Below are 24999 nucleotides of genomic sequence, written 5' to 3'. Positions count from 1 at the left end.
GTAAATCATCAGAAATGCCAGTACAGCCGGCAGCAAGCCTTGTATGCCCGGGGAGGCCCCCATACAACCTGGTGCTTGTACACTAGAGCCTGAATCCTGTTGTCAACACCTTAATGCCTGCCGTACGCCAGTGATCAGAGCAGAACTAGGCCCAGCGTGTCTTGTCCTAATGCGAGAAAGGCCAGAGCCACATTCCCTGCTCTTCCCTGGCTGAGTTGGGGGGGGTGGGAAGGCGGCGGGGGGCAGCTGCCTGCTGCTAGTGGGTGCTGGAGGGTTTTTGTCCTGCAGGCTTTCGCCTGCAGTGCCTGAAGTCAAACCAAGGAGGAGGCACAGCTGCATGCCCTAGTTTTGCATTGCAGCAGAGTAGCAGTTAGCATGGAAACCAACAGTAACTCCCGAGAGGCGGCAAAGGCCCCAGATTGGAATTTAATTTCTCCCTTAGCAACGCCGTCCTAAATGCCTCACATCAGCACATGCTATTTTTAAAAGCTGGGTTACAGTCTCCTGGCAGGAAAAGTAAATATAATGGAGGCAATTAGAGCTGGCTGTAGTGGGCCCAATCTTGCCCTGATTTCCCTGGGTGCAGCCTGCTGCCTTCAGAGAGGTCACGTGAGGGGAGCTGACTCAGTCACGGTGTCACCTTGGTTGCATGGTTAGATTTAGTTTGTAAATGAGGCAGGCCAAACTCTGAGCTGTTTCACTGCTGTAACTCCCCGGCCGTCCATGGCCTTGTCCTGGATCTACACCGCTGCCCCTGAGATCGGACTCTGGCCCTTGGTGGTGGAGCCGTGTGCCATGGGATCCCACAGTAGGAAAGTGAGCACTGATTGCTGCCAGGCCTAGAGTTCATTGCGGGACTATAGGCCGAAAAGGCCCCCAGAATAACTGAGTCTGCCCCAGTTGCGTCATGGCAGCAGTCCGTGGCCTGCACCACAGGTCGGGATGGGATGGTGGGAGGCATTATACCCCCACCCCTGATAGCTGGCACTCCCACTGCACTGGGACTGGGTGGGGAGGTGGTAGCATAGACTGCCTATAGTGTTTGGAGGCACAATCCCCCCGGCCGTTGAGCCTCCCCTGGACTCTGGCTGCCCCTATACAGGTGGTGGGGGTAGGAAGGAGGGAGTTCATGGCACACCCAGACAGTGGCAACAAGACTCTTGTGCTGACTGTAGGGCGTATCACCTCCATATGCAGGGGTAGTAACTGGCGCCCCTGGATTGCTACACTCTGCTTCACTTTGTTATCATGCTGCTTAGGGGAAGCAAGGGCTAATTTTAGGCAAGTGCACTCTGGCTGATACTGTAGAATTTGCCTCTTCTCGGGTGTGTTTTTTTTTGCTTCACAATTGAATTAAGCAACACTAGCTGGTGACTTTGCCATGGTAATGGCTGAACTGGGGAAAGAGGGTGGGGTTTAGTGTGTGTGCGTGTGTGTGTACATACTGAGAGTACCAGGCAGCATGCACAGGTGATGCAAATGCAGGGCTTTGAATTGTGTGATAATGAATAAAAGCTGAACAATAAAAGGCGAAGCCGTAACTGGTTATCATGCTGAATGAGGCAGGTTGTTTTGACGCTGGGGTTGAGTGGCTCAGTCAATGCCCTTCACCTGCTGCAGACAGGAGCATTGTGGAAGGCCTGCCCTGGTGGGCCTGGACTATGGGAAGTTTGTAGGATGACAAGGAAGTGGAATTGCTATGCTCATAAGCCGGTTGGTGCATCAGGATCATTAGTACAGTGCTGGGGTTGCATGTGTGGAGTGCTGGTAATTGCTTATTAAGAACAGTTTTGATCCCATCACTCCTGGGGGAGGAAGCGATGGGGAGTCTGAAAGGAACATGACAGGGTGTCTTGTCCCTAGAGCATCTCTCCAAGAGCCAGGAAACAAGGTTTCCAGGTCATGCAAAGCATCACGGTTCTGTGATCTGTTTTTGTTTCTCTGTGGAATGAAATAGAGAGTGAGTGCAAGCAGGTGAGGACTCCCCCACCCCAAATGCTGGCTGATTATGGGCCTCATGTGGGCTGTGGCAGACTTAAGTTCAAGTCATCCTTGTGCCCTAAAAAAGAAGTTATTGACAACCTCCCTTTCCTATTGGAGCTGGTCCACGTTGTATAAATCATTCATAGTCATTGCACCAGAGATGGAACCTGACCAGGCTCCAGCATCTCTCCGGGGTTCGATGAATAGTCAATTATTTATACAAAGTGGACCAGCGCCGACAGGAGACTCTGACTCGAGCGCAGGGTGGCTCACCTGGGATGTAGGAGGTTCTAGTCCTTGCACTGCCTATGCATCGCTGGCTCTTAGCTATTGTGGGGTGGGCCACTCTTGTCCTGGCCAGAAATTCCATCCTTGCCTTGAGCAGCCTCCCCAGTGAAAGTTTTGTCAAAACCACTATGTTTCTGGGAAGGTTTGATGTTGAGGAACCAGCGTTTTGCAACCCCCCCCCCCAAAAAAAAAATCTTTTGGCAATTGGGCTCCCTAACTAATCTAAGTGCCTGACAGCTTGGTGCTCGTTTCTCCAGCTTGTCACAGCAGTGAGGTGCCCAGAACTGAATGCAGGGTAGTAAGCTGGCCACCTCAGACCTGTACAGGTGGGGATTCTCGTCACCTTGCTCTGTGATGCGATGCCTCCATGCACAGAGCCCAAAACTGCAGTGTTCCTTGTGCCGCCGTATCACAGGCTAATTGCTGTGGGGCCCTCAGCATCACGGTGGTACAGGTCTCTCTCCCTGGCAGGGAGCAGCAGCTGTGGGTCAGCTTCTTTTTCCTCTGCTGTAGTCACTGCAGAGCACCATGCTGACTTGCACTTTGCTCGGCTTGTCAAGTTCGCTGGTGCAAAGCCAGAGGAACCGTACTGAAATGGATGGAGCAACAGCAGCATCCGCACACTGTAGATCAGAGGCCTGAGGCTGAGTCCATAGGCTGGTGCTCCATTCAGCACCTCAGCTGGTGTATATCAGCACAGCTCCACTGACATTGATGGAGCTGGTTTACAGCAGCTGAGGATCTGGCCCTGTTCCTGGAAAGCATCCCATGTCCATCCCTGCAGCACTGCCAGTAGGTGGCTGTATGAAAGCTAACAGCATCATGCAACTGAGCAGCTGCCAGCAGCCAGCTGGAGCCAGAGTCCCTCTGTGCCCACACAGCTTCAGTGGGAATGAAACCCATTCCACCCTCTGACTCCAGCTCCGGATGGAAAAACAGATTCACCCAGCCCCTAGAGCATGCCTGGTTCCGCTACCTCAGTCTCTTTGCACTTGCATCCCAACCTAGTCTCTCCTCCCAGCTCTGAAGAACACAGGACCCGCCCCCACCCCAACCTCAGCTCTGTGCTGAGGGCATGGCCATGCTCCCGGGGCTCAGCCTATGGCATGCAAAGATCCCAGCGGGCCCCAACACACCACTGGTGCAGCTCCAGTCTCTGCTCAGCAGGGATGGTGCTCACGTGCAGGAGTTCCACCCAGAACCTCAAGGAGGCTAGGACCTCTTCTAAGACCCAGCGCTAACAGCGGGTCATGTTTGGGTGGGTGTACCTGGCCACTGTCCCTGGCTGGTGGGCTGTCTAGCCACTGCTACTGCAGCTCCTCTGGCTGGTGCCTGACCTGGCATATGCCCCCACTCAGGACCCTGGTCCCTAGGATTTATGTTCATGCCGGGTCCCTTGCTTCCTGGCTGGCTGCAGGTCACACGCTGATCCTGCATTTTCCTTGAGTGACATTCCTACATCGGTTGCTTCTCGGCCACTCCATCCTCTGTAACACCTGCTGGAGCAGAATTGCAGCCTTTTCCTATGGGCAAGGAATCCACAGCCAGGTGGGGTTTTGGTTTGGGGTTCTGTCCATTTTAGCTGGGGTGTGTGTGTGTGTGTGGGGGGGGGCAATGGAAGGGGACGGGGGAGTTCTGAGGTGCAAAACCAGGATGAGTTCCAGGAGACATCAGCCCACGCAGTGACTTTATGCAAAAACAAACCAGCTCTAGGATAAACGGCCCCCCCCTCCCCTCAAAGCCTGTTCAAAACCTGTTACTAGTGTGGTGGGTCCCAGGGGACTTAATTATTCTCTGCTGAATGTCAGCTTATTAATTTCAGAACAGATTCATTGGCATTGGTGAGGAGAACGCAAACAGGATGGACGTGCAGTGATTGCCAGTAGCAACGGCTCCAGGGACAGGGGGTGTGTGTGTGTTTTGTGTGTGTGTAAATGTCACCTACACTCTGTCCTAACACGATGCAGTTTCTCTTTCCACCCACCCCTCCCCCATGCTATGGCTTCTTTAATAAGGGGAGTTTCGCTCCAGCTGTGGGCGTTTCACTTAGGAGTGGCATTAAGTAAACTAGTGCCAGGGCCCTGCTGCTGCCCCACCCCCCACCCCAACCAATGGAGGATTTGGGGAGATTATGCTCAGGGCTGCCATTGATTTCACCCCCCAGGTGGCTGCTGTAATAGCCACTTTGGTACTGTGATGGATGGGGGCCTGGCGATTATTGCTAATGGATACAGCTTTTCCTGCCTCTAGAACCCACCAGGAGGTGTAGCCCCAAGTGCAGCGTATAGTTGAGCAGGAGTGACAGCTCAGCAATGGAACAGGGGAGGGGGCAAATTCCCAGAGTCCTTTGGGGAACGGAAGCGACACAGACAGGTCTGCGAGAAAAGGGCTAGAACAGCCTCCCTTCCCCTGTGCCTGGCAGGCAAGGGAGCGTTAGCACTGGGAGCCGTTGGATCCATGTGGAGCGCTGGAAATCCCGTGGGAAGCCAGCTTCTCCCATGGCTGGGCTAGCAGCAGGGAAGCCACCTCGAGAGAGGCTGATGGGGGGGTAAACAGGCTGACACTGATCAGCTTGCCCTTGAGGTTCACAGGCAGTGTTTCTTCTTATTTTTCCCACCCATGTGCGCAATTTATTGTGTTATGTGCATGAAAATGGAGGTGATGTGTGATACATCATCTTCATATTGGTGCACGTAACAAAATTTGTGGGGCTGAGGTGTTTGGCATATGGGGGAGATTCAAGGCTGGGGCAGAAGGGTGGAGTGTGGGTGAGGGTTCTGGCTCGGGGTGAAGGCTCTAGGGTGGGGCAGAGGGCTGGGGTGTATGGGGGGTGTGTGAGGGCTCCAGCTGGGGGTGCAGGCTCTGGGGTGGGGACAGGGATGAGGGGTTTGGGGTGCAGGCTGCCCCAGGGGTATGGCAGGAAGAGAGGACTCCCCCCAGCTGTCTCTTTCTCTCCCCGCACCAGCACCTGAGTCTTGTACTGTCCCTGCTGTGGAAGCTCTGGGGCTGGGGGACAGGTGTGTCTCTCCCCTGACCATGGCAGGTCTCGGGCCAGGGCTGGGACCACTGGGGAGGGCCCCTCCCCCACCACAGCAGGTCCAGGCCTGGGGAGAGGCATCTCCCGCCCCCGCAGCCCTGAGCACCTGCGTGGCACTTAATAGGCTGCTGCATGGCCATGCAGCTTAGAGGGAATCACAGGACAGCACCCGCTGCAGTGGAAGCCCCCAGGCCAGGCCAGCTCCGCCCTCCTCTGACTCCTGGCTTTCCAGCACAGCCTGGCTGGGCCTCATGGACAGCTGGCTACTTGGGCTGACTACACTCTAGCCCTAAACTCCTTTCATTGCAAGCGGCCACCTTCCTGCCTTGGCGAGGAGTGGAGGCTGGTTGGGGTTTTCTTCCCTCACGGGGGAGGCTGCAGCACAGTGTCCAGGGCTCATGGGCTGTTTCTACTTGCAGTGGCTGAGACGGGATGGATGGAGCATCCCCTCTGCAGAGAAGACACCACCCAGCCCCGTTCCTGATTTGCCTCGACTGACACCCATCACCATTCAGAAGAAACATTGTCCCATGGAGCCTGGGCTTGGAGACCTGCAACCCTCTGGCCTCCCTCGGAAACCCCTTAGATTTCAGTGTCCCCTTCACTTCCGCTTAGCCTGGCAATGTGACATCCTGCCTCCTCCCAGAGCATAGACCCCCGTGCCCCCTGCATATCCCACTCCTCCTTCCCTTACAGCGCCACATCCTCCGACCCTCACTCCCATGCCACTCTGCCAGAGTCCAAGCTCTCTGAGTATGTCTACACAGCAAAGAAAAACCTGTGACTAGCCCATGCCAGCCAACGTGGGCTCATGGGGCTCGGGCTGCAGGGCTGGTTCACTGCTGTGGGGACTTCTGGGCTTGGGCTGCAGCCTGGGCTCTAGGACCCTGGGGGGTGGGAGGGTCCCAGAGCTCAGGTTCTGGAAATCTACAGAGCAATGAAAGAGCCCTGCAGCCCCACCAGCCTGAGTCAGCTGCCCTGGGTTTGTCTTTGCCCTGTTGACATAGCCTTAGGGGCAGCCCCCCCTTGGACTCCTCCTGCCAGCCGCAATTGGTCACAGAGGTAGAATACCCAGCCTGTCAAGCTGCAGTTTGGCTGCTGCAGAGCCCCTTGCATGCTGCATAACACTTCCTTCTTTGCACCTGCCTTCCTAGGCCAGGTAACGAGCCTGAATTTGTCTTACCCACCCAGCCCCACTCTTCACCCAGCCACCGGTCAGGGCTTTGGCTTTAAACAGTTTCAGCTGCTTTACTAGCATAGAGTTTGGGTTTGGTGTGTCTTTTTTTTTTTTTTAAACAGTCTTTTTGAATTCTTACTGCCTGTTTATTCCAGACTGTGCATACTATTCCCACCCACGCCCCAGTCATCAGCCCTCTTAGCACCACCAATCTGATCTTGTTTACTACAGAATCCTCTGGAAACTTCACTGAAAGCTGCATACAAAATAGCTTTCTGGTAAAGGGCCACAAAAGAGAGAGATTGCAAAGTAGCATCATATGAAAATAGCCCTCTGTGCCCATTTGCCATGTTGTGGCTGTGCACTCCTCCTGCCTGCCTCATTCCCACCCCCGGGTCCCTGCCCCTATGCATGCCTCACCTTCCTCAACACAGCTGTAAGGAGCGTGTGCCGATGCCGAGTGGTTTTTCTATAGCTCTTTTTGGTTTTGCATGTGATTTTCTCCAGCGAAGTTGGAATGTCAATAAAGGAATGTTGCTATGAACCCTGAGTGCAGAGTAGTCCTTTGCTTGGCTGGTGTTTCCAGTCTCTAGGAGCTAACGTGTCTATGCTGCTCTCCCCCTGCAGCTCAGCTGGCCACTATTGTCCCCTAACTCAGGTCCTGCTGGCCTTTCTCGACCCCAGCTACACCATAGAAGCACCAAGCCCTGGCGCCAGTCAGAGCAGAGGCCAATGGAGACACAACAGGGTTACTGTGAAATAAACATACAAAACCTCTGTCCTCTGATTGGCTGACCTAGAGAGATTGTTAGCCAATCAGGCTACATTGATTTGCACACTCAGTGGTTATGTAGAAATACTAACTGATACATCCCAACCCAGGTGAAGTGTATAACAGAGAAAGTGTTTACTAGGCTGTTCGATGGGTCCCTGCAAGGTCCCCCCAGGCAGTAAATAGGAGACAGTAAAAACCTTCATTATTTAAAAAAAAAAAAAACAAAAAAACCCAAGTCACTTATCAAAATCCAGCTGAGCTTTTTGAGCTGAACAGGAGCCAGCGCTGCCCCCCGCTCACACAATCATGTTGAGTCTGGACTTGGTGGTGCTGGCGGACTCTGGCCTTGACACTGGCTGCTCCAGGAAACGGCTCCCAGGGTCGCTGTCTTGTCTCTGCAACGAGGTGTCTGAGATCCCCGGGGCAGTGGCATCCTCCCTGTAAAGAAACAAGAAACGAATCAGCTAGCTCTGGCACCAACTGGTTGAGCTCTATCAGCATCCGTGAACACGATTGACACCAGCTGAGGATGTGGTCCTCTGTCCCTTTAACAAATCACTCTCCTCTCACTGGTGCAGAGCGACACCCATGTACTGAGGGACTTGCCAGCCTCCCTATGGGAAATCACAATCATTCCATCAGATCAGTTAAAGACAGAGAAAACCTATTACCCCATCACCTGCCCCATCCTTCCTGCTAGCCCCACGGTGTTGCATGTTCTCCAGTCTAGTGGCAAGTGACCTCATCACCTGCCCCATCCTTCCCACCAGCCCTATGGTTTCACATGTTCTCCAGTCTAGCAGCAAGTACCCCTCAAGTCGGAGGCTGCACAATTGCGGTGCCTGATTCTCAACCTTCAACTCCAGGTGCACCTGGGACCTCTCAGCGAATTCTGCATCCCAGACCTTAAAGACGTGTTAGCTGCACAAAGCCACCTGCTTCTCAAAGCCCCACTGGCTGCCTGTGCTCTGTCTCTCTTGCCCAAAGATGACAAGCCCCTGGGAGCAGGATGGAAATGGTGGAAGTTGTCAGCAAGAGTCTTTCAATTTTGCTCAAATCTTCCCTGGATCAGTAGTGACCTACAGCAGCCCCCAGGGGTGGCTGTTCGGCAGCCTATGTGAAATGAGCTGGTGGATCGCAGTTCAATTTCTGGGGGACCGGCGTCCACATCCCCACAATAGAGACTAGCTTCCACTCGCAGCCTTGACAGAGACGCGAAGCACAGACTGAACTTCCCTCTGCACCGTAGGTCAGGGAGGAAGCATGTCGGTGGGGGACAGGGAAGTTTGCTCTGATGGTGGGCCTGCCTTGGATGGATTTTGCCCTGTGGGGCTGTAATAACCTTAGTCCCAGATTTGGACCTTAGCGTCCAAAATATGGGGGTTAGCATGAAAACCTCCAAGCTTAGTTACCAGCTTGGACCTGGTACCTGCTGCCACCACCCAAAAAATTAGAGTGTTTTGGGGCACTCTGGTCCCTCTGAAAAACCTTCCCTGGGGACCCCAAGACCCAAATCCCTTGAGTCTCACAACAAAGGGAAATAATCCTTTTTCCCTTCCCCCCTCCAGGTGCTCCTGGAGAGATACACAGACACAAGCTCTGTGAACCCAAACAGAGTGAATCTCCCTCTCTGTTCCCAATCCTGGAAACAAAAAGTACTTTCCTATTCCCCCCAGAGGGAATGCAAAAATCAGGCTAGCGATCCAACACACAAATCTCCCCTTGATTTCTTCCTCCCACCAATTCCCTGGTGAGTACAGACTCAATTTCCCTGAAGTAAAGAAAAACTCCAACAGGTCTTAAAAGAAAGCTTTATATAAAAAGAAAGAAAAATAAGTACAAATGTTCTCTCTGTATTTAGATGATACAACACAGGGTCAATTGCTTAAAAGAATATTGAATAAACAGCCTTATTCCAAAAGAATACAAATCAAAGCACTCCAGCACTTATATTCATGCAAACACCAAAGCAAAGAAACCATATAACTTACTATCTGATCTCTTTGTCCTTACACTTGGAAACAGAAGACTAGAAAATAGAACTACTTCTCCAAAGCTCAGAGAAAGCAGGCAGCCAGAAAACAAAGACCTTAGACACTCAAATCCCTCCACCCAAAGTTGAAAAAATCCGGTTTCCTGATTGGTCCTCTGGTCAGGTGCTTCAGGTGAAAGAGACATTAACCCTTAGCTATCTGTTTATGACAGGGGCAATCTGGCTGGTGCCTTTCATGGAATCTCAGTGAGATCTGAAGCCAAGTCTGAAGGGTTCCCCTTACTGCCATCATGCAGTTATACTTGTGAGTGCCATGCGAAGCACTGGCCACAGTACGCCCCAAGAGGAGCCTTTATAGATTGATCCGCGCAGTGTGACTGAACACATCCTGCCTGCTTTAGCCATGGAAAAGCTTTGCTCGGGGGTTCTAACCTTATATCATTCCCGGTGTACGTGGCTTGAGACTCCTTCTTGTCCTTCTTTCTGTACCAGAACAGATAGATGGCAGCTGCCCCGAGCAGCAAGAGCACCAGCAGCACTCCTATCACAGCTCCTGCGGTCGCTCCAGCTTCTGCAGTGCCTATTGGGAACACAAACCCAAGAGGGGAAGGTTGGCTTAGGAGGTAACTCTGGGCTTTCCACCCCCTCGGCTTAGATTTTTGTGATCATCAACCAATAACGAGCCCCGAATTTGGCCCTTAGTGACTTTGAAACAACCAAGGTGTGCAAGAGCCCTAAGGAAGAGCCTGGAAATGCAGGCTAGAGAGAAGCATCGGGAAGAGAGAGGGAAAGGAAAACAGAGTGACCGAGTAAGAACAGGGAAAGGACAGCCAGGAGATGATGCCAGAGCAGTCAAACATTCCTAACCAACATAGATCTGTCATGGGTGCAAAGGCTGCAGGCTCCTTTGCTGGGTCGTAACACAATTAAATCAACTCTCTGTGATGCTCTGGAGTTCGTTCTGTCTCCTCTCAGCCAGGCAACCCTGTTCACACCTATCCCAGCACACCACTTTTTAAAAAGGGCGGTGTAGGAACCTTCACATCCTTAACCAGTAGAAGGAGCCGCACCAACTGCTCTCCCCTGGATCAGTAAGCCCATGTGTCAGTCCCAGCCACATTCTTCTAGCCACAGGTTACAGAAAGGGAAACTGAGGCAGCAGGAGGAAGTGACTTGCCTGAGGTCACATAGTGAATCAGAGTCAGGATGAGAACTTGAGGGCTCCCAGCTCTGCATTATCCTGCTAGCCCTTTAATCACCAGACATAAGATGAACCTGGGAGACTTTTCTGCATTCCAACAGAGCAGATTCGTTTTGATGGAAGATAGTCTTAGAAATTGGAGTTAGAGGAACTCTTTCAGGTCACTTTGGGCCGGGCTAGGAGTGTTCCCTGTTGGGGCATTTTCTAAGGCTCTGCCCTTTAAAAGGTCCGCATGTAGGCACTGCCACCCCTCCTACGGGAGAGACTTCTCCAGTCACACACCGCTCTTTCCCACTCAGAGAGGACTGCCTCTCTGACAGTGTCTTTCCTCCCTCCCTCCTGGCCCACCATAATGCCTCTCCAGATGGGGCATTTACACCCTTCCCACAGGCAGCGGGCTCTCAACCTGTCCTTTTAGGCCTCACTCAGTCAGGCTGTGAAGCCAGCTAAGAAGGGAGCTGTCACAGGTGCCAGCACTAATTAACACAGGGAGCCAGACCTGAATGGGATCCACATGCCAAGTGGGGAAACAGGACTTGACTAGTGGAGGCCAGCGTTAAAAGCAACACCTGGGATACTTAGCCAAGACTCTAGCAATCACATCAGCCATGCCATCAGGGGTTCATTCACCTGCACATCTACCAACGTGATATATGCCATCATGTGCCAGCAAGGCCCCTCTGCCATGTACATTGGCCAAACCGGACAATCTCTTCGCAAAAGAATAAATCGACACAAATCTGACATCAGGAATCATAACATTCAAAAACCAGTGGGAGAACACTTCAACCTCTCTAACCACTCAGTGACAGACTTGAAGGTGGCAGTTTTGCACCAAAAAAAACTTCAAAAACAGGCTCCAAAGTGAGACTGCTGAACTCGAATTAATATGCAAATTACACACAATTAACTCAGGCCTTAACAGAGACTGGGAATGGCTGGGTCATTACACTAATTGAATCTATTTCCCTATGTAAAGTTCTCGTCACACCTTCTATGGGTCATCTTAATTATCACTTCAAAAGTTTTTTTTCCCCTGCTGACGATAGCTCATCTCAATTGATTAGACTCTTCCTGTTGGTATGCATACTTCCATCTTTTCATGTTCTCTGTATGTATAAATATCTCCTGTCTGTGTGTTCCATTCTGTGCATCTGAAGAAGTGAGCTGTAGCTCACGAAAGCTCATGCTGAAATAAATTAGTTAGTCTCTAAGGTGCCACAACTACTCTTGTTCTTTTTACCAAGGGAGAAGATTTCCTTGAACTCTAACTCCAGAGCCCGAATCTGAGATCTGCTTCGGAATTTGTCGTCAAACATGGTTTGTCATTGCAAAAGGCAGGTTTGTTGAAACCAAAACGTCTCATGACAATGGATGGGTCAAAACTCAGGTGGGGCAGGTCTCAGCTCCAGGAGAGACACTGCTCCAAATCAGGCACAGCAGGGATTTGAACCTAGATCTTTTACATAGGAGGGGAGGGCCCAAACCACTGGGCTGTTGGCTATTTAGGAAGGCAGTATTCTGTTTGTCTCACACTGTTTCACAAGTATGTTGCACGCTCAGGTTTGCTCTGGAATGAAAGAGACTGTTGGGCCCTCGCCATTTTTCACATAGCGGCATTCGTGTTTCCCAACCAGCCCTCAGGCATTCCTGACCATGCCCGGGCTGAACCCCTAAGGAGCTAAGCCCAGATCCTCAGCCAGCGTCAGTCACTTTCCCAGCCAGTGGGTGAAATCTGGGTGTAACTCCCACTGGACTGCTCAAAAATCTCAACTCAGGGCTCCCCGCACCAAGAAAGCGGGAGAAGAGGAAATGCAAAGGAGCCCTCAAGAGAAGGGTTGATGTAGATAAGAGATGAATAAAAAACCTCTCACTGCGAATCCTAAGTGATTCCCCGTTGGGGCTCCTGTCTGAAGATGGGTGAGTGTGGTGGCCCCATGCTGTAGCTAGACGCTGGGCCTGAGCATAAAGTATCTGTGGCTTCCCCCAGGGTGGGTAGGAGCGAGTACTCTCAGCAAGAGCGAGATATAAGCCTCAGCCCTAGGACTTCAGCCTGTGCATCAGCCACTAGATGGTAGCAAAGCCTTATGGTGAGGAGTTGAGCGAGAAGAACCAGCTCTCATTCCCCAGGCCTTGGGTCAGGACCCAGGGCATTGCAATCGACAGGGCACACGGGTCCTGCCCCTCTGGAAAAAGGGAGCAAAAAATGTCCCCCTTTCCACCCATTCCCCAACCTCCTGTGCCACCTTAATGCAAGCAGCTCCACACACCGCCTCTGAACCATCAGCAAGAAACCATCTCGCTGCTGACAGTCCCAACAGTTACTCTCATCCCAGATGTTCCCTTTGAGGGCATTGCAGCTGGAAAGTCCTCCAATCCCCACCCCACCTGCCCATCAATCAAGTTTCTGGGCTGCACCTGGGATGGAGCTGGCCTGTCTCTCTCCTGGGGAGGGGCACAGAGCAGCTATTCACGTCTTCATCAATCCGCAGAGGAAAGCAGGGACAGGGGAGGACAAGCCCCACCTTAACTTGGTGGTGGGTAGCACAAGTGCTAGGAATAACAGGGGCCATTTCTGCCGATTTTCCAGTGCTGCAGATAAAGCCCTCAATGGTGCCCGCTAGCCAACGACAGCTAGATAGCGCACAGTAGATAGACGGGTAGCTGGGGAGGTGGCAGGACCAGGGCCGTCCTTAGGCATAGGCAACATAGGCAGCTGCGTAGGGCACCTGAAAATTTGGGGCACCACTGGGTCTTAGTGTCCACCGCTTGTTTTCCTATCCCTGTTCTGACCCTTCCTGCAGGCTCCCACAGATGGCTGCTCTAGCCTGGTGAGTCTTCCTTGGGAGGGAATCTAGTAGTTAAAAGTGAAAAAACCTCCAGCCTGCCAGACCTATCAGCACAACATTGAAACTGTTAAAGAGACATTCAAGGGGTAATAAAGCCATTTAACAGGCATTTGCCAACCCCAAGGTATATACTGACAGATTTCAGAGTGGTAGTCCTGTTAGTCTGTATCAGCAAAAACAAGGACGAGTCCTTGTGTCACCTCAAAGACTAACAAATTATTTGGGCATAAGCTTTTGTGGACTAGAACCCATTTCATCAGATGTCCACGAAAGCTTATGCCCAAATAAATTTTTATACTGTCAGTTTCTGACTTTACTGACAAAAACAGTTGTGCATTAATGTAATATTTACACTGAACATGTCAGTCTACAGGACCTTAGTTTAAAATTTGCTTTAAAAATATTTCATTAGTGAGCTGGTGAAGATTATAAAATCACATTTCTAAAAAATGCTTGCGTAGAGTTTTAGATGCACAATCATCTTTAGCCTTAAGTGTGTGGATCTTCAGACATAGTTTTTTAAATAAATCCTTCAAAAGACCTCCCTTATCTAAAATACACATTTTAATTACTATAGTTAAAAAAAAGTGCTTCCAAGTCTTCCTGTCCTTTCTGTCCATCCCTTCACCACCTCTCCCCCCACTCCCCACTGAAGAGAGCCCTTAAAGGGACAACAGTCCTTCCCTTCCAGATAGCTGGACAAAGAATTCCCCTTCTTTACTTCTGACTATCCGACAAACTAGTTTTAAAAGAACCCTCCAGCAAAATCAGTACCTTAGTAAGACAAAATCCTTGTTATACCTAAAATCTTTGGAAACATATTTTTTTAAAGTTGGTGAAATTTCATAACCATGTCTCTTGTTATGGAGATCACACAAAGTAAATTACTGTTCCCTTTTTCTAAAAGCAATGAATATTGTTATGAACACACTAAACCTCTCTGATTAATTTAAAAGAATGTCTTTGTTTCAATGAGTTAAATATGTAGTAATCTGGAATGCTGGCTTAAGATTTGAGTACATTTAAAATATAAATTCAATTTAGAAATACTGATGAAGAAAATGTAAAACAGAGAAGAGCTGCATCATGTATTCCATTATATGTAATGTTGTATTCAGCAGGACAGCTGACTCACCCTTACTATGAAGTTTTTGCAAATAAATCTCTGACAAACTTCAGGGCATATCAAAAAACCTGTGACTGACATTTTTTATTCCCAAATTTTAGTGCTTTTAATTAGGTACTTTCTTCATGTCCATTCTGCATGAGGGAGAGGGCATGGAAGTCTCTGCGGGGAACTGTGACTCTCTGCCACCATGAGGCAGGCTGGGCATCTCATTATCCTTTGCTGTCAAGTCCCTCCTCCCCCTCCCCCACCAGGCTGTGAGCTTGGGCTGCCATCCGGCATAGGGGCACCAGTTTAATAATACTGCGTAGGGCCCCATAAATCCTAAGGACGGCCCTGCATAGGGGCACCAGTTTAATAATACTGCGTAGGGCCCCATAAATCCTAAGGATGGCCCTGGGCAGGACAGTGTCATAAAAGCCAAGGGGAGAGGGCAAGAGGTTGTGGGGAGTGGGAGTCATGGCCAGGGAGAGGTCACAGTTGCAGGTGACCTTGAGGACATTAAGTTTCAGTGGAGAGAAGACAGCAGAAGACAGAAGGAGAGGAGGATAAGGCAGAGGTGTAAATAGCCCACTGGAGGGTCTTACAGGAGAAGCCAATGCATGGAACCCAGCCCTCGTTAGCAGGGGATGGCTCATCTGTGGCTGCGCTCTGAGATCTGGGCTCAGAAATAGGGACTAGGGATGCTCCTGACAACCCCCTGCCCCAACCCAGAGCAGATTGGATCATTTACTTTAATTGAATCAACTAACACTATGTGATATTAACAGGTTGCCATGGTGAAAAGCTGCCTCAGAAATCTAACGGCTTGAAAAAAAAATTGCCCATAGCAACGTTGGCTTGAGCGGGAGCCCTGTGTTTCTCTGTTGTAGAGGGTAGGCAACCGGGGTGCGGCTTTGCATGCATGGTCTAAGATATTTCATTCTCAGGGCCTCTTTGCTTTCTGCCCTGCTTGGTACACCTGAAAGCTCCACAGATGAACATCCAGACGTTGCTGCTTGTGCTCGCTGTCCAACTCCCAGCATGTTTTCTAGACGTCACTGAGGGCAGAACAACTAGCATTTCACAAGGAAACCAAAGCTTCTCCCTCTGGCTTAGCTGCAGAACGTGAAGCTCCTGAACTACCTGCCTGTGCCCAGACATTCTGCAACTTTTCATTTCTTTCACAATGTCCCAGTTAGCGTGTTATTGTAGCCAGGACACAAGACAAGGGCCTGTCATGTCCACTAAGACATGTCCACTGGCCAGCAGCTTGCACACGCGTTTGTGCCTTGCCCTGACATCAAAGAGAAATGTAGAAACTGAGTCCAACCTGGGAAGTTTACACCTATCTTTCCATCGGGGAGAGGAATTTGCCTACATGTGGAATTGTTGGTGGGTGGAACCCAGCCCCCAAAGCCCACTGCCACCATGGAGACTACACAGATTTCAGAACATGCATGGAAATCAATGGCCTCTTCCCTGCTTCCAGATGCCACCTCGCCTCCCCAGGAGTATGGCTTCAGCAGGGACCACTAGGTGGGGATTGCAGGCTTTCAGCTAGTTCCCTGCACATCCAAGCTGCTCAGTTTTATCATTGTCTCCTTGCAGGACTGTAAAGATTGTGCTGATCCCATGTGACCTCGGCCTTTCCAATCTTTGCTCTCTGTCAGCGGTCCAGTCTCCAAGGCAAGATGCATCGAGCATAACTGGCAGATGTCCTTTGGACCCTGGCATAGCAGAGAGGCACCAGCAGGCATATTGCAGAGGAGGGGTTGGGCCACGTGGGCAGAAAGCAGCGCTCCTGGTGGGCACACAGGCACAAAGAGAGCGGACATCTCACCTGACACGTTAACTGTCACTTGGCAGCTGGCGTGGCCGAACTGGTTGGAGGCCACGCACTGGTAGGTCCCTGAGAATGCCAGCGAGAGGTTTGTCAGCTGCAGCTTCCCTGTTTGGTCATCTGCAAGGAGAAAAGCAGCAGGACAAATCAATGCCAGAGGCACCTGAAGGAACCCCCCTGTACTAGCAGAGGAAGCGGGCATGGGGTAGAGGGAGCAGTGGGACTCAGCAGTGGGCTTTGGCAGCATTTCCAAAGGGTGCAGGGCTGCAGATGCCCTGGATTCTGGGACGAGCTGTACCCTGCACAAAGAGAGATAGGGAGCGGGAGTGGGAGTAGCCAACCATGAGCACATGGAATGACCCTGGTCAGCTGCAGGGACTGACGCTGGGACTTTAACTCACGTGGCAGTGGCCTTAGGAGCTGAGAGGAACTCCACTAGTAGCAGACTATTCTCCTCTCTAGAGCCAGCCACTAGCGAGAGACATTGGCCCATTTGCTAGGCCAGGGTAGTTCACACAAAGGCATGTGTGCCTAGCACCCTGTCCAGCCAGGCGGCTTTGCAACCCAATTCCCTACCATGTATGTCATAAATAACCCATATTGGACACTGGGACACCTCCGGGTGATTGGTTGGGAAGGGCTGGGAAGGGCTTCTGAAAGGCCAGAGTCTGCTATCAGTCAGTCCTTCTCTGTGTGTACTCAAGCTCTGTAGATGACTTGGCAGAAGCAGCCTGTTATGCTTACAGACCAGGTGCCAGCTCATGCCAAGGCTCACTAAACACTGACAAATGCCCAGCTGGAAACCAGCCTGGCTCACCAGTGTGTTAGCATTGTTCCAACACTGAACACGTTATATCTCTAACGTCTGTTGTGACTTTATGACATGCTTGAGAGCTTCTGTATGTGTTAATCTCACATATAACATCTGTATCCCAGAGTGTAAACTTATATTGAGTGTTTGCATTGTTAACCTGTGTACCTAACCAACCAGGAAAGAAGCATTAATTAATGAAAAGTGCTGGTCCTGCACACAAGAAGGCCCATTGAAACTGGATGAGCCATTGGGAAACATCAAAGAACAAAAGACTTTGTTGATTGTCCCTCCCACACCCAGGAAGAGGAGACAGGTGCCAACACTTGTCCCATCACTTTGAACTCTGGGAGAAGGGAATAAAGGGAGACCAGAAGACTATGATGATTGGAATTTGGACGGGGCAATATTTTCTAAGCATAAGCAAAGGATCCCCAAGCTGCTTAGCTCTAAAGCAGTGGTTTTCAAACTGGCTACGCGAATTCTCGTCGCGGGCATGTGAGAAAAATCCTGTAATGGCGGACGAGTCCCGCACCGCAAACAACATGAACTGTGTCTGCCGCTCTCTGGCCACCCAGCCCTGAAGTTCTGTGCTGCTGCTGGTAGCGGCGCTGCCTTCCGAGCAGAGCCCTGCAGCGGGACTGGGATTCCTTGGGCCTCACAGGACCCACTGCCATAATAGTGAGAGCGGGATAAAAATTCAAGAAATGACGCATGAGCGGGTGGGAGTGGGTATTGCGTGGTGGGATGAGAGTGGGTTTAAAAAAAAAAAAAAGTTCTCCCATGCTGCAAACAACATGAATGCCCCAGCCAGCAGCTGCTGCTCTCTGGCCATCCAGCTGTGAAGTTCTGCACTGCTGATGAGGGTAGGTAGTGGACTATATTATCTGGAAAGGGGCATGCGGCCTAAAACGTTTGAAAACCACTGTTCTAAAGGACACAGAAAGCTTGCATAACGCAGCGGCTTCTATTGCCCTTTGGAACCAAAGACTAAGTCATTTGTGCTTGTATGTTTACTTGCTGGAGCCTTGTAAATAGCCCCCTTATGTCTTTTTCTTAGTTAATAAATCTTTAGTTAGTTTATTATAGGATTGGCTCCAAGCATTATCTTTGGTTTGAGATCTAAGGTACAACTGACTTGAGGTAAGTGACTGGTCCATTGGGACTGGGAGTAACCTGAATATTAATGTGATTTTTGGTGTAAGGGACCATAAGAACGGCCGTACTGGGTCAGACCAAAGGTCCATCCAGCCCAGTATCCTATCTACCAATAGTGGCCAATGCCAGGTGCCCCAGAGGGAATGAACAGAACAGGTAATGATCAATCAGGGGGAGGGATAGCTCAGTGGTTTGAGCATTGGCCTGCTAAACCCAAAGTTGTGAGTTTAATCCTTGAGGGAGCCACTTAGGGAACTGGGGTAAAAATCTGTCTGAGGATTGGTCCTGCTTTGTGCAGGGAGTTGGACTAAATGACCTCCTGAGGTCCCTTCCAACTCTGATATTCTATCATTCTAAGTGATCTCTCTCCTGCCATCCATCACCACCCTCTGACAAATAGGGCCCTTAGCCTCTATCTATCACAAAGACAGGCGTACGAGGGTGGCAAGATAGAGCAGAGTCCCCCAGGGGACTGGCCATTACTCTACAGCAGGAGAGCCCACTTGTGGCTTTTTTTTACCATTAAAGTGCAGCTCATGGAGCCCCCCACCCCCATTCTCCACCTACCAGACTGGGGAGTGGGGAGAGAGCTCAGGAGCTCTGCTTTACAGCAGGGTGGTGGGGTAAGGGCTTCTGCCCAGCAGGGAGCGGGGCTCTTGGGGCTTCAGCTCTGTGGAGCACACCTGCTGGGACTCAGGGCTTCAGCGGGAGCAAAGCCGACGCCCCAACCCCCCGCTCTAGAGCTTCTGAAGATTGTCATACGTGGCTCAGAGGGCCAGTTAAGTCTGGCCACCCCTGCTCTATAGCAAGGCTGTGGTAGAGCTTGAAGAGTTCACACGTGATACTTGATTGGTGAAATCTAAGTGTAGAACACCCAACTGGTCTGGGGTTTGAGCCCTGCTTCTTAATAGTCTGCCCTGAGGCTGGCACATATGGTTGTGAGTCACCCTAGACACAGCCGATGGGAACAGCTCCACCCAGTGGTCAGCGGTAGTAGGGGAGCTGGGTCCTGGCTTTGCCCCTTCCTGTATCTCCTACAAGCTCATGCTCTTAGATCAAGACAGATAGCCGAGGTTGTCTGAAACAGGCCATGTGCCTTCCATGCCCCAGGGCTTAACAGCCCAAGAGTGAGACTGCAAAGAGACCTGCCCTTGAAATAAACATTGTCATTTCAGTCACTTAAGTCCATTAACGGGCAAGATGCTGGTTTCCTGCCCTGAGTCCAGAGGAGAGACAGCCCCGGAGTGGAGACTGCAAGACATCAAGGGGAGAGATTGGAAAACGTGAGACTGTACAGGAGACTGGCTAACCTCGGAAAGGGAACAGTTAGTTCCAATTTCACTGAGAGCTTCACCAGCACCTCTCACCCAGCTACTGTCCCAGCATCTGATGAAGGATTCAGGCCTTCTGATCAGACTCTGTTGAAAAGGACTCAAAGGGGCCTTTGAAGAGGAGGTTTTGCTTCTAGGCTGTGTCCTTTGGGGTTTTTCTTTAAGATCTGTTCTAAAGAGCTAGTCTGGTTTAAACTCGCTGGAAGAAATTCTGGTGAAGAGCAAAACCACTGCTCTGAAGCTGAGCAGTAACTCCTCTACAGCTTCCATCTGGGACATTAAAATGTATTCAAACAAACAAGGACATGGTATTTGCCTCTGAAACTGATCCACAGGTGCAACCTACTGGTAGCAAAGGAAACTGCAAATGGCATTGAAAAATAGGTTTCTAAAGCTAAGATTAAGGGTCTGATCCTGCAAACTCATACTCAAATAAGTAGTGTCTACTCTGGCCAGTGCTTTCATTTAAATCAATGAGACTACTCCTGTGTGTCAGGACTGTGCGAGTTGCAATGTATTGCAATATATTATTTATCCACCAGATGTCTCTGTGTGGGGTACAGAGTTCCAGACTGTGTGGTTCTTGGTGAACAAGGCAGACAAAGCTGGACCTTGAGCTGTGTGGATCTCTGGCTGCGTCTGTAGTTTACAGCTGTTTTCTTTTATAAATGTAGTACCTTCTAATTCATAGGATCTGTGACTCCATATATCAAGATGCACGTGAGAAAGTGTTTGTGGGACTGGGGCCTGACCTTTTTTCCGAATTTCTAAAATATTCCCTTTGATTCAGAGATTTACTTGGGACTCACAGCTGGTTACTCCAGACTGTATCTGGCAATAAGAACCTTGAATTCACACGATCACAGGAGGTCAACATTAAATATGATACCTGGATTTTAAAAGGGACTGGTTATTCCCAAAATCACAACAGTGCATACCTCCATGCTTCAGATATAAACGTTTCTGCCAGGGGAGGAAAGAAAGAATCTTCCCCAACCCTGAACAGCTTTGTACAATTGGTCAGATCCCTTTTTCACCTTCCTCTGAAGCATCAGGCCTAGGCACTAGGGATACTGCATGCGATGGACCATTGGTCCCATCCAATATGGCAGGTCATATGTTGCTGTCTGGATTCCTTCAATTCTGTTTTTATCAGATTACGCCGAATCTGTCAGTGGAAGCTTTAAACATCTCTGCACAGGAGAGTCTAAGGGATGGCACTCCCCACCTACCTTGCACCATATTGGCCAATGGCAACGAGGTCTTGGAGTCCACCCGTGACCAGGCGTAAATCGGGGCAGGCACCCCCTCCACAGAGCTGCAGGTCAGTGTGGCGTCGCCCCCAATCCGGGCATATTCTGTCCCTTTACAAACAGGAGTAGATGGAGGCACTGAATAGGGAATGAGAAGAGAAAACAATGGACTTCTGAACTCAGAGCATTAGCTACCATTGTGTAGCATGGCACCTGGATGTCTCCTCTGCCACTGCCGTCAGCTGGTACCTGCTCACCGCTGACAGTTAGGGATTGGGGCTTTGAGTAGGGGGTTGGACTAGATGACATCCTGAGGTCCCTTCCAACCCTGAGATTCTATGATTCCTGCGTCACTGCCTTCTTTAACCGAGTCTTGTCTATTCGTCCTCCTGCTCCCCACATCACCGGCCCCTCCCCTCCTCTTCCCCTTCCACCCACTCTTCTTGCCATCCATCAAGCTTTCTGAAAGGGCCTCTTTGCTATTTACTAGGGTGCCACACAAAGGCCAGTGAATGGAAAACTATTGTAATAATTGCTCTTCTCTGGCACTTCCCACCCAGAGATCTGAAAGTACCTTCCAATAAGGTCCAGGTCATTGCCCCGTTGTATAGATGGGAACACTGATGGATGCGATACAAGGGACCCGCAATATCCCAGCCCCAAGGCCAGACGGATGGATCCCAGCTGCTCTCAGACCCAGCCCCGCAGGTCCTGCTCAGAGCAGGGATCCCCATTCAGTGGTGGGCCATGGGATCGCAGTACCCAGACTCACTCAGCACAGTGAAGTGGATGAGCCCTGAGCCGCTGCCATAGAAGTCTGGGGGGTTGTTCACCACACAGATGTACGTGCCGTTGTCCGAGGCGCGGATGTTGGCTAGCTGAAGAGTCGCATCCCCCATGGTAGGAGGGTCGTGCAGGAGGCTGAGCCGTTCGGCCTGAGAGCCGGGCTTGTACAACTTGTCATTAGTGAAGTAGAGGATCTGCAGAGAGAGGATGTTCTGGTGAAGCCTCCTCAGAGAGAGGGGTTTGTCCAATGCTGACATGGTGAATGAAGGGGGAATCGGACAAGGGAGGCACCGGAGTGTCACCCAGCGCCAAGAGCAAACCTGCCCTCTGGCTGGCTCTGCATTTCATTGCAAAGCATGTGGCTTGGGAGAGTAGGTTAAGGTGAAAGCTTCAGAGACTCCAGCAGCCAGCCTCGGGGCTCATGCGAGGGGGAGACGAGGGGCTTTGACAGATTCATCAGTAGAAAGAAACACAAAAGAAGGAGAGGCTAACACTATGCAAAGGGGGACATGAAGTCAAAGAGGATACTGAGCCAGCAGAGATACAGACCAGCTTGTCCCAGGCCCTCAGACCCGGCAGCGAGGGGCCAGGCAGGTACCCAGACAGAGCAGCCATCTCAGCTCTTTCCAAAGCCCTTATAGAATTTAACACAAAGAGAGAGACAGAGAGCGAGCATGCAGAAAGGCTGCAAAATGGCCCAAGGACGTACCCAGAATGTACAGTCTTCCAATACAACACACAGTCCGGCCCGAGCCATACATGGCGTATCCCAGGGGAACACACAGTCCGTCCCGAGCGGTACACGGCGTATCCCAGGGGAACACACAGTCCGGCCCGAGCGGTACACGGCGTATCCCAGGGGAACACACAGTCCGGCCCGATCCATACACGGCGTAAGCCAGGGGAACACAGCCCCGCCCAGTCCGTACACGACGTAAGCCAGGGGAACACACAGTCCCGCCCAGTCTGTACACTGCGTATGTCAATGGAACACACAGTCCCGCCCAGTCCGTACATGGCGTATATCAGGGGAACACACAGCCCCGCCCAGGCCGTACATGGCATATCCCAGAAAACCTGCCACAGGGCTAGCAATAAAACCCAGATCTCTTGCACCCCGCCCAGGGCTTTAACCACAAGCCCATCCTTCCCCCTCCATGGATAAGACCATCCCATTGGCTGTTCCCACTAGGTGTCCGAAACAACAGTTGTATCTGCAGTGACACTCACTACTGTACATGCCTCTGAGCTTCTCATTCGATTGTCTCCACAAGTCCTTCCCCAGCCTCCCAGTTGATCCTGGTCCCATCCCTGCTCTTGGATGTGTGGCTTCACTGGTGTTTCTAATAGCCCTGGCATACATCACTCGGATCTGAGAGCCCTTCAGTGCTGGCTGCTCCCCCCACATTCTGCAATAACATTAGAGCCATTCAAAAAATCCAATTTAATTTCCACCAAAAGTTGGGAATGAAATGGATTCAGCTGGCATTGCTTCGGAAACGAGAGAGAGGGCCCTTTGTGTCGGTTCCAATTCATTTTGTTGCTGTTGGAACCATCAAAGATTTGGACCAAACTGAGCTGCTTTCAGGAAACATTTAGACAAACATCTTTTTTTGACTCAAAAGATATTGGTTGGGAAAAAGCAACACCAGCTCTTATGTAGAGTGTCTCCTTCATGGATCTCAAAATGCTGGACAAAGGGGGGCAGCAGCATTAGCCTCATTTTATAGATGGGGAAACTGAGGCACAAGGAGGGAGTTGACTTGCCCAAGGCACCCCGAGAACTAACGGCAAAGCTGAGAGTTGAGTCCAGGTCTCCCAATTCCCACTCCAGTGCCCTATCCACTATGTCCCCTGCTCTAACAATGAGCCCATCAGCCTTTAGGGGCTTTTCCTTGGCCTCACTCTTGTTCCCTGGTGGTTATTTGTGGACCAGGCCCTCAGCCTGGGCTGACAACTTTCACCCCCGTTTTCCGCATCAGCTCCTCATACAGGCATCAACAGCCTTGAACTATCCCCACCTGGCTTTCCCTGGGCTGGAAGCAGTAACATGTTGAAGAAAGCTCCCCACAGGCCCTGAAGTAACCCCCCAAAGCTCCTCCCCTTGGTACCCTGGTGCCTCCCTCACCTGCTTGCTCTGCTCAGGTGCTACAGAGGCTGGCGCAAACTTCCACTCCAGCATGAAATTTTTGTCAACCGAGGTTTTATAGTGGCAGGGAAGTTCCACACTGGAGCCTCGTTCCTGCATCACGGGGTCCTGTGGCACTGTCACTTCCACACACAGCCCAGCACCTGTGGAGGAGAGTGAATGAGTCCTTCCATTCTGTCACTGCCTGTCCCCCACTGCAGTGTCCTGCTCTCTGGCCCCCGCAGCTGCAGCCTCCCTGCCCTCCTGTCCGTTCAAAATACTGCAGCTTAAACAGGGTTGCCAACTCTCCTAGACTGGCTGGCAGTCTCCCGGGATCAGCCTCAATCTCATGGTGACCATTAAAAGCAATTTGGGAGATTTTAATAGGCCAAAAGTCCGGTCGGTGGCACTGTGGGGATAAGGCAGACTCCCTGCCTGCACTGGCTCTGCGCAGCTCCCAGAAGCTATCGACATGTCCGACTCCTGGGCGCAGGGGCGGCCAAGGGCTCTCCACGTGCTGCCCTCACTCTGAGCACCGACTCTGCAGCTCCCATTGGCTGTGAACTGCAGCCGATGGGAGCTGTGGGGTTGGTGCCTGCAGGCAGGGGCAGTGCGCAGAGAGTCTCTGGTCCCCCCTGCGCCTAGGAGCCAGACATGCTGATTGCTTCTGGGAGCCATCCAAGATCAGCACTGCCTGGTTAAAGCCTGCATCCCAACCCCTTCCCCAGCCCTGAGCTCCCTCCCACATTCTGAACTCCTCAGCCCTACCCCCCAGCCCAGAGCCTGCACTCCAACCCCCTACCCCATCCCTGAGCACCCTCCCACACTCCAAACCCCTTGGCCCCATCCCCCACCCCAGAGCCTGCACTCCAACCTGCTGCCCCAGCCCTGAGCCCCCTCCCACACTCCAAACCGCCCTACCCCACCCCAGAGTCCACACCCCCTCCTGCATCCAATCCTCTTGCCCCAGCCTGGTGAAAGTGAGTGAGGGTGGGGGAGAGCAAACAAAGGAGGGGAGGGGAATGGAGTGAATGTGGGCATGGCCTTGGAGCGGGGTGGGGTGGGGCGGGGCAGGGCAGGGCAGGGCAAGGGTGTTTGGGTTTGTGCGATTAGACAGTTGGCAACCCTATGCGGCTAAGATCGTCTTCCTTGCTCGCTGCTTTCACTCTGCCCTCCTCTGCAAGCCCCTCCATTACCTGCCCCTCTTCCACCACTACCCCAGACACAAGCCTCCTGTCCTAAACCCCAAAGTCCTCCAGGATACAGCACCCCCCCTTTCTG

General features: G+C 51.4%; 1 protein-coding gene across 1 annotated transcript; it reads right to left on the bottom strand.

Moving 5' to 3' along the window:
- Window positions 1-7228: 7228 nt before the first annotated feature.
- Window positions 7229-24000, bottom strand: VSIG2 (V-set and immunoglobulin domain containing 2). Its single transcript, XM_050921737.1, has 6 exons — window positions 23719-24000; window positions 21577-21784; window positions 20784-20942; window positions 16252-16371; window positions 9686-9833; window positions 7229-7698 (listed from the first exon to the last, which is right to left on the bottom strand). Exons 1-6 carry the CDS (start codon window positions 23836-23838, stop codon window positions 7557-7559), a joined length of 897 nt encoding a protein of 298 aa, XP_050777694.1. The 5' UTR covers window positions 23839-24000; the 3' UTR covers window positions 7229-7556.
- Between the last annotated feature and the right edge of the window lie 999 nt (window positions 24001-24999).

This window comes from Gopherus flavomarginatus, chromosome 13 (genome assembly GCF_025201925.1).
Source record: "Gopherus flavomarginatus isolate rGopFla2 chromosome 13, rGopFla2.mat.asm, whole genome shotgun sequence".
Taxonomy (NCBI): domain Eukaryota; kingdom Metazoa; phylum Chordata; order Testudines; family Testudinidae; genus Gopherus; species Gopherus flavomarginatus.
This window is presented reverse-complemented; position numbering and strand designations above follow the sequence as displayed.

Coding starts and splice junctions, on each gene's coding strand:
- VSIG2 (XM_050921737.1), bottom strand. CDS start 23,838: ATGCAGGAACGAGGCTCCAGTGTGGAACTTCCCTGCCACTATAAAACC. Junction 21,785..23,718: donor CACCTGAGCAGAGCAAGCAG/GTGAGGGAGGCA, acceptor CTCTCTCTGCAG/ATCCTCTACTTCACTAATGA. Junction 16,372..20,783: donor ATTGGCCAATATGGTGCAAG/GTAGGTGGGGAG, acceptor TTCTCCTTGCAG/ATGACCAAACAGGGAAGCTG.